The 12,615-nt window shown below is 44.0% G+C and overlaps 1 protein-coding gene across 3 annotated transcripts in view; it reads left to right on the top strand.

Moving 5' to 3' along the window:
- AKAP10 (A-kinase anchoring protein 10) overlaps positions 1-12,615 on the top strand; it is a 504,896-nt gene that overhangs the window by 478,914 nt on the left and 13,367 nt on the right. The window contains exon 15 of one of the 3 annotated variants that reach the window (XM_086955009.1): positions 11,351-11,402. The exons of the other annotated variants lie outside the window; for them this stretch is intronic. Coding sequence (XP_086811135.1) covers positions 11,351-11,359 — 9 coding nt within the window. The 3' untranslated portion in view covers positions 11,360-11,402. The remainder of the gene's footprint in view (positions 1-11,350; positions 11,403-12,615) is intronic. 3 annotated transcript variants of the gene reach the window in all.

The following is a 12,615-nucleotide window of genomic DNA, read 5'->3' as shown; positions in this document are numbered from 1 at the left end:
CCTCCTCCACCCATTGGCCAGACATGCTGTACGTCCTGAGATCGATGGCTGTGTAGATTTTCATTTTACCCTATGCCAGGCTCCACATAAGACCTTTGCAACAGAACTGGAGAACCAGTGGAATCAATTTTCAGGCCAATGGGACAAGCTGACTCTCACAAGCTACGAGACCCTCGCTCTCATGGTGCTCTCAGCTTCAAAATCTACCAAAAGGACACAACCACAATGCACTAAACAAGCAAGGGGGCACTGACTCTCGTCCTCCATCTCTGGAATCGTAAACCATCTGGAACTGCCTAATAGCCTGGAATTTGACAATTTCTGCCATTCACCTGCCAGTAGTCCGGAAAACTCAAACTGACTCCCACAGACGCAATATCGCCGCAACACACAACTGGATTCTGCGCTACAACCTCTTGCAAGACCTCTTTTGAGAGTGTAGGCATCCACAAATCTAGCTGATTGCAGAAATAAACAACAAAATATGCCCAGGCTTAGCATCCAGGTTCTACCGACCATTAACAAAGTGCCCTTTTCATGAGCTGGTCTGGGACATTTATATCCGCTTTTTTCCCATTCTGCTGATTACGACAGTCATCAGCAAATTGTACCAGGACTGCACCAGAATAATCCCAATGGCACTGAAATGGCCTTTTCAGTAGTGACTTCCTGATCTCCTCCACATCTCAGAAAGACCACACAGGAGATTGCAGTGCGGACAGGATCTCCACTACAGCGCAGGTTTTCCACCAACCTTCCCTCGCTGAACTTGACAGCATGGCTCCTGCATTCCTTTAATACGGACACTTAGGCCTCTCGCAAGAATGCTTGGACATTCTTAGGGAGTCCAAAAGGTCATTGACCAAGCAGTCCTATGGGTTCAAGTGGAAAAGATGTTATATGTTCTATGTTCAGAATAATGTTCAACCAATTCTGGGACAGGAGGATGTAATCTTACCTTATCTCCTCCATGTAGCAAAATCTGGGCTGCATGTGTCCTCTGTAAGGTACATCTCACAGCTATTACTGCTTACAGAAAATCTCCTACACAGATTTCTTTCTTTCAGATGCCTGAGGTAAAGGATTTGTTTTTGAGGGATTGAGAAATGTTTTCCCACCGGTACGCTCTCCTTCTCCTAGGGAGCTTAATGTAGTCCTTTCGAAACTCACGGGTTCCCCTTTCGAACATGAACATAAGGCACCTTTGCAAAATCTTACATAGAAAGCTCCTTCTCTGGTTATGATTTCCTAAGCATGAGATCCATTCTTTACGTGCTAAGAGCCTTCCACCATTTTTCATGCTAACAGAGTGGTCATGAAAACTCATCCGAGATTCCTCCACAAAGTTATTTCTGATTTTCACATTAACAAGACGATTTCACTCCCAACATTCTTTCCTAATCCTTCCACACCAGTGGAAAGAGTTTTACACTCCTTAGATCTCAGATGAGTCCTGAAATTTTACTTGGTCAGATTGCTTGATACCTTTGATCTTAACTATTTGTTTGTCAACTGTGGTCCAATGAGGACAGGCATGGATTTTTCCAAACACACCATCTCTAGATTGAAAGGCTCTTGTATAGTATTCTCCATACAGCTCCTTGTCAGATTTGTTTAGCACTGTTCCGTTTCAGCTTGCCGGAAGTAGGGGGCTCAAGCAGGAGCGAGCAACGAGCAATCGGGCGGACATGTGAACGGCAAGTGTGAGTGTAGAGTACTGAGTGCTGGACCTTTCTTCCCCCGCCACCAACACCAACATCGGCGTCCAAGCGGCACAATACACAGCCCAATCAGAACACAGGAAAGCCACAGCTGCCCCGCCACAGCCATCTGCCGTGAGTTGGGGGAAAACGCAGAAGGCGAGAGGCTAATGGTTCTCGTCGGGTTTTGCAGAGGCGGCCGACACTAGGTTGATGCGGCTTGCGAACCGGTGCATTTAGGATTGCTCACCTCACCAACACACAGCGGCCCCAGAGCAGGATAGCAGAAGCTGGATTTAGGCAAGCCAGCAGGAGAAGCCGGCAATTTGTAAATTCAGTTAAGCACAGTCAAGGTACGTGGCAAGTAGTGTTCCCAAAGCTCAGCCCTAGCCCAGCCATCCAGTTGCTGGCCTGCAGAAGGAGAGGGTCCATCCACTGCACAGTAGGAAAGGCAGCAGAGCTCCAGGCATGCAGATCCAAAGGCGCCAGTCTACTGGCTAAAGGCTGTCTTTGGAGGAAAGGAGGAAGCCATATTGCTGCCCCCCTAGGAGTTCTATTTCTGATTCATTCTACACCCAACGCATACCGAAAGGAACAACAGGACCAACAGCAGGAGATCGTGAGTGGAGTGCGAAGGAAGCATAAAGGAGGGCGTGAGAAAATGTGGGGTGAAGCAACTAAGACAGTCAGTAGAGGAGCGTGGCAGAGAGTGAGCACAGGCCTCAGTTCAATATGGGAGCGGTTTGGAGGGGGTGCCGGAACTCCCACTCGGGACCTCACAAACTTAATCGGCACCCCAATAGACCAACACTCCTAGCCGAAACATCCAACAAATTGCAACTATCGCACATTGCCCCGCCCGTCAATTTAAGCCACAAAGGCAACACAAACAAAAAGGCAGTTATTAATAACCAGGTAACAGTCAGTAGTGTGTAGTCAACTGCAGTGAATCCCCCAAAAAAAGAATTAAGGTAGCAGCCCACTATTTAATAGACAGTCAATCAATAAATTCAAAACAAAAGAGAAAAGAATGAGATCGGGCAAAATCCACCATGCTTTTATACGAAAAGCAAGGAAAAGTGTCCAGACAGAGGACCTTACCCAAGTAAAAACAACCAGGCAAAAAGAGAGGCTGGTATCGGCACCAACACTAGAATCAGCACTTTTCAATTTTTTGGGGGAAAAGTAATTCTTCTTTCTAAAGGACTCAATAGCCACCATATATGTCTCGTCGGACGAGGCTCCTGGCCTTCCGAGACCCATAATCCCTAACAGATCGGGCAAGGATAGCCCTGAGACACAAGGATCATCAAAAGCGCAGGCTCAATCAATTCAAACCACCAAAACCACTCCATACTCCCAGAAACATAGCCCAGAGGCAAGCTTAGAGAAGTCTGCCCAGCAGAGGATAATCATCCCAAGTAGATGATAAAAATAACTGCACATGTGCACATAATGAAACAACGCTAAATACGACCAAGGATGCGGCAAGTAGAACAAACCAATGCTATAAAGGAGGCCTAGAAAAAGCCACTTACGCTTAAAATAATATCCAATAAATGTCACAGGAATGAGCCTGGTCTTGCTCCTGCTCATTATCAAACGACGCTGTTCTCCTCCCAGCCTTGGAAATTAAAACACTAAGCCAATACTCTAGTCAACCAACTGATCTAGAGCAAATCTCCATAGCAGCCCTGTCCATAAGAAAGTCTGTCTGGGAGGAAGAGGGGTCAGGCTCTACACCCTTCAAACTAACCTTAAGTCCGGGCCATCAGGAGAATTATAGGCTGATAGCTTAGATCGATGTAGAGGCAAAACAATATGCATCCTAGTACACCTCCAAGCACGATTGGAGGAGAAATGCGTAAAACCCAATATTTCAAACAGGATTCAGGCCTGGCATGGGAATAACAAACCTGGCAGACCCCTGGCTATTTTATCAGAAACAGCCATAAAATATTGGTTGTTCGCGTTTTATTGATCTAAAGTATGTGTTGGACTGAGTTCCATGAGACAGACTCTGGGGAAAACTGAAAGCATGGGGGCTACTAAAAAAATTACTCAACGCCATCACAGCTCTATATTGCAACGCCTAGGCTCGGGTGAAATTCGGAGATGGCTGCAGAATTCTCAGCCAAGATAAATACCAATCATGGCCTGAAACAAGACTGCATGCTGGCACTGATGTTATTTAACGTGTACCTTGCAGACATAAACAGCTACCTGTCAAAAACTAAGAGCGATCCTCCCAACCTGTCTAACGAGTAAATCTCATACCTCCAATACGCAGACTGTCTGCAAAGAGCCATAAACGACCTGACAAACTACCTCGAGCACCAAGTTTTGGAGCTGAACAGGAAGAAAACCAAGGTGGTGCGCCTAGTGGACACTCAGTTCAGTAAATTTAATTGGCACGTAAAGGGCGAACAAGTTGAAGTGACAGACCCATATAAGTATTTGGCTGTAACGCTGAGGCGATGTATGTCATTCATGGATTAAACAAAGGAAATGAAAGCTAAGGCCCAATCTTTAATTTTTGCATACACATTGCTGAAAAAGAAATTGAGCTACCCTTACTACACTCACTTGCCGAAAGTGATGGCAGCACATATATTACCCACTCTGACATATGGCTTGGAAATATAGCGTGGCAAGGAAATCGAAATACTGAACGAGCTCCAGACCAAGGTGTATAAGGCTGTCTTTGGTCTTCCTGAAGCCACGTCCCCAGCTCAGATCTATCTAGAATTCGGACTCCAGAACCAGAAACATCAAGATTGAACACCTTCGGAAAATTATGCTGGAAATTTCGAGCCTCAAAACCCGAACACTGAATAACATATGCTGGGCAGAAATCAAGGCTCGGATGGAACAAAAACAATCCAACTCATGGGGGGGGGATCATCTGGCAAAAGCCTTAGAGGAACTAGGTATTCAAGAGGCATGGGATAGCAAGGCGGACAAGGTAACATTTACAAGGACATGTATCTCTACAGTAAAGAAAAAGTCCCTAGTGGAAGATAAAAAAATCCTGGCCGATGCATGCACAGTAATAAACTCCTACACACACTTGAGGCCACAAAGCTACTTATCAGCGCACTTCCACCTAGCGAGAAAAAGGAGTTTTATTCTGTACCGATTAGGAGCACATATTTCGAAGGATTTGCTACGAACATGGAAAGGCAAAAACAAAAACACAAACTGCCGTTTATGGGGATACTGCAACGAATCCATGTCATTTGATGTGTTTATGCCCTACAGTCAAGGACACTCAAGGGCACTCAAACTAATTTTTAATGAATCCGCACTTGTAGGCAAGCCGTAATCAGCTGGTTGGAGGAAACATCCAACATATTGATTTGCCAAGGGGAAACATGTTTCTTACAAATAAGTTACCTCCTCCGAAAATAAGATCTACAATAGTTAAAGGGCCACACACTGGGTCAGTTTTTTTACAAACTTTAATGGAATGAATGTATCAGAAATTCGCCAATTACCACTCCATATTTTGCGAGAAGCATTTTCTTCTGGAGCTCGGCCATTAACTTCAATTAATTTCCAGATTCTGCAGCCTGGCGAGCGACCACTAACCTTTGGCATTCTTTTTCCTGTGCGGTGTCCCGGTCCCCCTGCCTGCCTCCCGCCGTCCCGCTGGTGCTACCATCTGCCCTCCGCGACCGCTGAGTGCAGGCTGGGCCGGGGACTACATCTCCCGGCATCCTTTGCGGTCCCTGCATCACCCAGCTGCGCCAGGAGGCGCATAAAAGTCCAGCAAGCCCCGCCTCGCGGGACGCCGGGCGAAGCCCGGGCAAAGGGCGGACCCTCTGTGGCCCTCAGAGGCTTGAGGAGCCTGGGCTGGGCCACCCCGTTTCATCAACTCACAGACACCGAGGATGTCACCCATCAAGGATACGTCTGGAGGCGACAAACGAGGTACGCTTGATAATTGTTATCCGCTCTACATCAGTAGCTGATCGGGAAGCCACCAAAAAAGCGGAGGAGAAAGGGGTCAAGTATTCAGCCTATTCAGACCAACAAGACCAGGAACATTCATCTCAATTTTGGGAAGAAAAAAAGCCCTGCCCCATATATACCTACAACTCCTGATATAGTAATTCCCCCCACTCTTCCAATTAACGAACTATCTAACGCTGACACAATGGGTACACTGGAACATTTAATCAAATCACTGTTACTCCCTGTAGTCGAGAGACTCAAGAGAATAGCTATACAACTGGGTACTATAGAGCAGACATTAGCAGAGAACAAACTTGCACCCAAAGATCAATCAATCCCTGCAATAATGCCCGTACCGTCTTCTACAGCTACTGCCCAGAAAGCATTAAAACCCATTACCCAGCGCAACCACAACCCTCCGAGACCTCAGCTCTCAAAACCATCAGGGGAACACGCTAAAACAGCGGGAGAGGCCCAGGACGGCGGAAAGTCAAAACCCCGTGAGAGCAAATGCGACAAAAGGGCCGCACCCAACACCAAACCACCTGATGACCGTTCCATTCCCCCATCATCAGTGACTAGACACAACACCAATAGGCGTAGGCAAATTAATCTTCCCACCGAGGCCGAGCCTTACATCATAGTATTAACAGGGGTCCCTGAAATATCTGACGGAAGGTTTGAAAACCATCAAATCTTAAAGAATAAGACTATGCACTGGCTGGGAACACACAGGCCATTACCTGCTAATCTAAATGAGGAAATTCTCCATGTCTGACGAGCAGGATGACTGGTGAAGAGTCCCAAAACAACCCCTGGTGACATAGTCATTATAAACTTCAGAGATCATAGGACAGTTAACTTCATCAAAGACTGGTACATGGGTGGATACGAGGGTAGCATAAGGGTTAGAGAACTCAGCTATTTTTACCCGAAAGCCTTGGTGGGGGACCTCTCTGGGATTTCTAAACGGTATCACAGATCGGGTATGCCCTTAGTCTTCAATATACCAACTACAAACCACTTTGCCCCACTCATGGGTCTAGAGGGGGTCGACTGACTTCCCCACCCTAAAGAGGCCGACCCTTTAGTGGTGAAAACGCATTTATGTCACCACTACATGATATCAGAAACAACATTAAGGCACCTCAGGCACAAAAACACGGGGAGGACGGAGAACTTAAAAATGAGGGAGCCATAGGGAAGACACAGGGCACTGCTCCAGTCCGGGAACTGGCTTTAAAAGGCATAGAGCCCAGACCAACAAACATGCAAGCAAAGGGTACCAGTAATGACTGAGAGAGTAAAACTAGAAGAGATGAACCACCAAGCGAGGCAAATAATAAATCCAGCCAATTTATATTATCATGGAACTTGGCTGGCTTAAGGAGCAAAGCGAATAACCCTGATTGGCTAAAAATTATTCATAAATATAGTATCCTGTGCATACAGGAAACATGGCTGACTAATGAAATCCACCTACTGGGATACCAAACATTTAACACCCCCGGGAGGCCAAGCACCCGGGGAAGAAATAGGGGCGGATTATGCACCTTCATTTCTAACACCGCTGGTATTAAAGTCGTCAGAAATATCTCAGATGACTTTTTCCAAGTCCTATTGGTCAGCTGGCCAGGAGTGAATAAACTCTCCATAATTAATTTCTTTAACAACGCCCACTGTAGTGAATGGGACAACATCTTTCTCAGGCTAAGGAAATGTGTAGGGGCACTAGAAAAGGTAGGGGCAGGAGACATGGCAGTCCTTTGGGTAGGGGATTTTAACTGTACTATCTGTACTAACAGTGATCTGGGCATTTGCCCACTGAAGGGAAATGAGTTTGGCGATTCGTCCCATTTCATTCATTGTGGTATAGGGAATAAAAATGAACGAGGAGATCTATGAGCTAGACCTGGGTTTTATAAATGAAATTTGTGTAACTAGGAAGGGCTTTGAGCCAACCTTTATCGGAAGGGGTGTTAATTCGGTAATCGATTTTCACTCCTATTACACTGTTACCGAGGGTTGGCCCTCTCCTGGGAGACACTAAAACTCGCTTTTGGGGACCACTACCCAATCTCTATGGAGCTGCTAGCAAAGGGACCGACAAACAGTACCCAATACCCATAACACTGGGGAAATTAAATGGGTATTCAATGAAATGGGAAAAGGTGCACCCTGAAAAATTCCTGATAACCTTATTGTCCAGTGTGCTTGATCATGTCTTAATCAGCTTGAGTGATCTTGAACGACCAGAAAAAATCTTAGACTCTTTTAGTAAGACTATTAAGGAGATAAATAACCTGTTAGTGAAGCCATCCAAAAAAAACCATAGCAAAAAAAAGGGCTGGTTTAACAAGGAATGCTCTAGAGCGCATTCACACCTAATAGCAGTTTTGCACGAAACTCCAAGATCCGTGGCCCACGTTAGAGAGGCGCGTAAGCTTTACAGAACTGCATTAGACATCAGGAGGAAGGAATTAAAAAGAGACTTATGGGAAAACTTACACTTAGCTTGCCAGAAAAATGACAATATCGCCTTTTGGAAGTCATTAAATTCGCCTTTTTTTTTTAAACGGTGACAATGACGCAATAGATATTGCAGTGTCGGGGGAGGTGTGGGTTAAACACTTTACGCACCTGTATAATAATCCTAATCAAAGTGGATGTACAACCCCAATATCAACTAAGGAGCTCCCTGCTCAGTTCCCGCTGGGAATCATTTTTGATCATAGGGAAGTTACAAAGGCCATAACTGATAGTGCATCGGGCAAGGCACCCGGACCCGATGTGGTCCCCATGGATATATATAAAAGTAGGATAAAACTCTGGGCTCCCCTTTTAACAAACGTTCTGAATAGCATCAACACCGTGGGCTTTATACCCACATGGCCTGAGGCAATCGTGGTCCCTATTTTCAAAAAGGGCAATAGAAATGATCCTGCCTGCTACCGTCCAATTTCACTTCTGGACGCATTGATGAAGGTAGCAGGCAGGATCATTCTAAATAGGCTTCAAGTCTGGTTGGAAGAGAACATCATCATAACCCCCCTTCAGTATGGCTTCCGCCAAGGGAAGGGTACTATAGAGCAGAGTTTAAATCTGGCCCTGCTCGTTGCCAAATACACAGAGGCAAAACACGAAAGCCTACACATAACATTCGTCGATTTGACCTCTGCCTTCGATTGCGTGGACGACACTAAGCTCTGGGACACGCTGAAACGCTTAGGCATAGACAACAGAATTATCGTTTTTATTAGGGAACTATATAGAAACGCAGGGGCTAGAGTGAGATATGTCAGAGAAGGCCAATGTTCAGATAAGTTTCCCATCAACAGAGGTGTGCGTCAAGGGTGCATTCTCACACCCTTCCTCTTCATATTGTATATAAACATAGTGGTGGAGCACATGAGAAATTTTCAGTTTGACTATCCCACAGTGGGAGGCACCTCCATACCAATCCTCTTATATGCGGACGATGCCGGCATACTATCACGGACCCCAATCGGTATGCAGAGGGCGGTGGTGGAATTTTCAAATTACATGGACACTCGTGGGCTAACTATTAACGTAACAAAGACTTATTCCATGAGATCTGGTCCCTTAAGAAAAATCCCTAAATCAATCTTTTTAAACCAGAAAAAGATCCTTAACACCGCTACTTTTTGCTATCTAGGAATAAACTTCGACAACAAAGGAAACTGGACTAAGGCGGTCCATGCCAGAAACTTGGCCTTCAGCAGAGCAACCGGAGCCCTAATCAACTTTTCGAGGAAACTCGGTGGTTGCCCGGCCAAAGAACTCTTACAAATTTATAAGGCCAGATGTCTCTCAACTGGTACATATGGCGCGGGAATTTGGGGCTTTACAAACACTAGGCAGATACAATTGACTGAAAACAACTTTTTACGATATTTGCTTGCTACCCCAAAATCACTATCTATCTTTTTCACCCACAATGAATTGGGGCTTCCCTTTGTAGAGGACAGGATCAAAGCTAGCCCCCTCCTTTTGTGGCATAAAATCTGGACTACCCTGGAAACTTCATTAAACAGGGATATTGTTTTGGACTGCTTAAACCTAGAGGGGGCACGAAACGTCAAATGGCTGAACTACGTGAGACAAATGTACATAAATATTGGCCATGAAGAATATTTTAACGACCCTCTGTGCCTGGAAACCATCTCTAAGCGTTCTTTGAAAAAGTCCATAATGGATCACCTGGCCATCCAAAGGTGGTCGAGTGAGAAAGGAAAATATACAAACAATTCAATAGGCGCATCCATTCAACCAGCAGGAATGAAACTATATCTGATCATGGAGAGCAGTCCGTATTCAAGAATGCTATTGACAAGGTTTCGAGCCGACACATTCTTCCGCTTGATAACATTTCCTAAATGTAATTACTGGGGCAAACAGTTGGAAGAATGTCCCCGCGACGGAGTCTCGAAGCAAACAAACATCCATTCTACCCTGTTCTGTCTTTTTTACCTGGCCCCCAGGAAACAGTTTTTAAAACCTATATTTACTAAATGAGGCATCAGAGGATGCCACGATGCCTATTACAAACTCAAACAACTAGAGACTGTCTTCGAGATAAAGGCTGTGGCATCCTATCTGAAGACTATCATAGCCCTTAAAAAGTCGATGTAACGCCCCCTGAATTTTTGTAACTACGTTCCTACTTCTCAAATGAACTGGTGAAAGGACACATATGATATTTTAACTACTGTATTAATGAATTTTTATTCATGTTTTTAAGTGAAATGTAATTTTTTTGTGCTTTTATGATTCTGTTCTCAAAATCGAATAAAGCTATTTTGAATTTGAATGAATACCAGAAATTAATGCTTAATATTTATGTAAAACACTTCAGATGCAAATGTAAATTATTTTATGGAATAGACAAATCTTTTTTTACTTTTGTAAATATAATATTTTATAAAGGGGCAAAAAATAATATTTTATATATACTGCACTGTATGGTTAAAAAACCCTCCCCAAATAAATGACTTTTTGACATATGGTATTCTCCTACTAATTAGCCAACAAACACTTACCTGCAAGACCTGAAGCCCAATCTACAAGGGGCAAAGCGTTAACAGCTGTTCTACTAAGAAATGTCCCCGTCTCCGGAATATGCAACGTTGCTACTTGAAAATCAGTGCATACTTTCACCACGCATTACCGTCTAGACTCAGACAGACACTCAAGTAGGGCAGGCCTCTTTAAGGAATACATTTTTATACTTGTTGCATCTGCTTTTGTATATTCTTGATTCATCTGCAGATGTGTGGAATCTGCTTGCTATTCTATTCAGTGCTTATTACTATTGATAAGGATCCCTTGGAAGAGAAGGATAAACTGCTTACTTGCAATCCTAGTTCTATTCCAGGGGAATTCTTGTCAGTCATAAGCAACCCTCCCCCTGGGCGAATTTCAGAAGCAGCAGCTTATTTACTAGGGTCTGTTTCCTTCATGTAACCACAAAAAAGACCTGATCCAACTGTCACTTTTGAGGCATGATGGGATACAGGAGGTTCTGAAGGCATGAAGGTACGTTGGCAATATTTACATGTTATGCTTTAAATGCAGCCTATTGGCTAACAATGCCTTTTTATTCCCCCTTTTTATTCCCTTGCTGTTTTCTCTTTAATAAATGGTGTATTTACAATTTATGCTCTCTTTTTCAGATTTACTGAAAGGTTTGAGACTGGTGAGAGGTTTATTAAATGAAAACTCAATGTAAGTTGAGCATTTTTAGCCCTTACTACAGACTGCATACATCTATGTATATATATTTATATATGTCTCTAAAAGTACTATGTACATTCATGATTATATATATATATATATATATATATATATATATATATATATATATATATATATATATATATTTCCTCGTACGTGGGCAGGAATATTCCTGCATGTCTGCCTGATCTCTGTCCACCTGAGATAAATTTAAGCGCATATTGAAGTCTCCCATAATTAAAACCAGAGAGTATTTATAAAGCGCACATAAGTTTCAGGAATCCTGCCTGAACCATGAGACCTGCTCCTTGCTAGATTGAATACTATCAGTATCAACATATACATTGATCGTAATTATTCATTAAATTTGTGCAGTATTTGTATACATATTTATTAGCACATTCTTGAGTTACCCTTTTTGCTATTTTGGCCACCCACCTCTCTTTTGAATACTACATTTTCAGCCTGCGCTTCATTTAAGCTTTCTGTATCAGATAATCTCCTTAACGCATGAAAAATCCTGTAGCGGACCCCAATGTTATCTGGTGTACACTATTCCCAATTGATGTTGCTTAGTGCGGAATAATCCTCTTCCTGATATTGGCTTAAACAGGACAATCTGTGGTCATGATCTAACCAAGTCTTACTACTTTTAAATTTCCAATAGCCCACAGTCCTCCTTTGAACCTTCCAGGGGGCCACCCACTAGGGATCGATTTATTTGTTAAAACTCAGTGTTACTGGCGCCTGAGTCGGAGGGGGTGCGAGATTGTCGTGACCGAGCTGTAGAGGGACTGTGGGGAGCACTGGACCGGGATGGAAAGGGCGGGGGGGGGAGTTGGGAGAGGTGGGGTGAGCTACTGTTGGGGGGAGGGATCTTCCTTCTGGGCTTTTGTTCTGCAGTTTTCTTGGTTCAGTGCCTTTTTCTTCCCGACAGGATGGACATTACCGCTATTGCGCATAATCCTTTGTGTTTCATGCCCCGGTTGTGGGCCAGCATGTTTAAGTGGCATGACTATAATGTGCATTGTATGACGCTATGTTATCCTTCAATAAAAAGATTTAAACCTAAAACTCAGTGTTACATGATTAGTTAAGGATCCCTCATCCACACTTCTCACTATTTCCTCCTGATGTAATATCCTCAGGCCTTGCTGGTATATTTCCATCTCGGAACCTAATGTTAGATTTTTTACCAACCTCA

The sequence above is a fragment of the Lissotriton vulgaris genome, chromosome 2_1, assembly GCF_964263255.1.
Source record: "Lissotriton vulgaris chromosome 2_1, aLisVul1.2, whole genome shotgun sequence".
NCBI lineage: Eukaryota > Metazoa > Chordata > Amphibia > Caudata > Salamandridae > Lissotriton > Lissotriton vulgaris.
The sequence above is the reverse complement of the archived record's forward strand: the minus strand, read 5'-3'. Positions and strand labels throughout refer to the sequence as shown.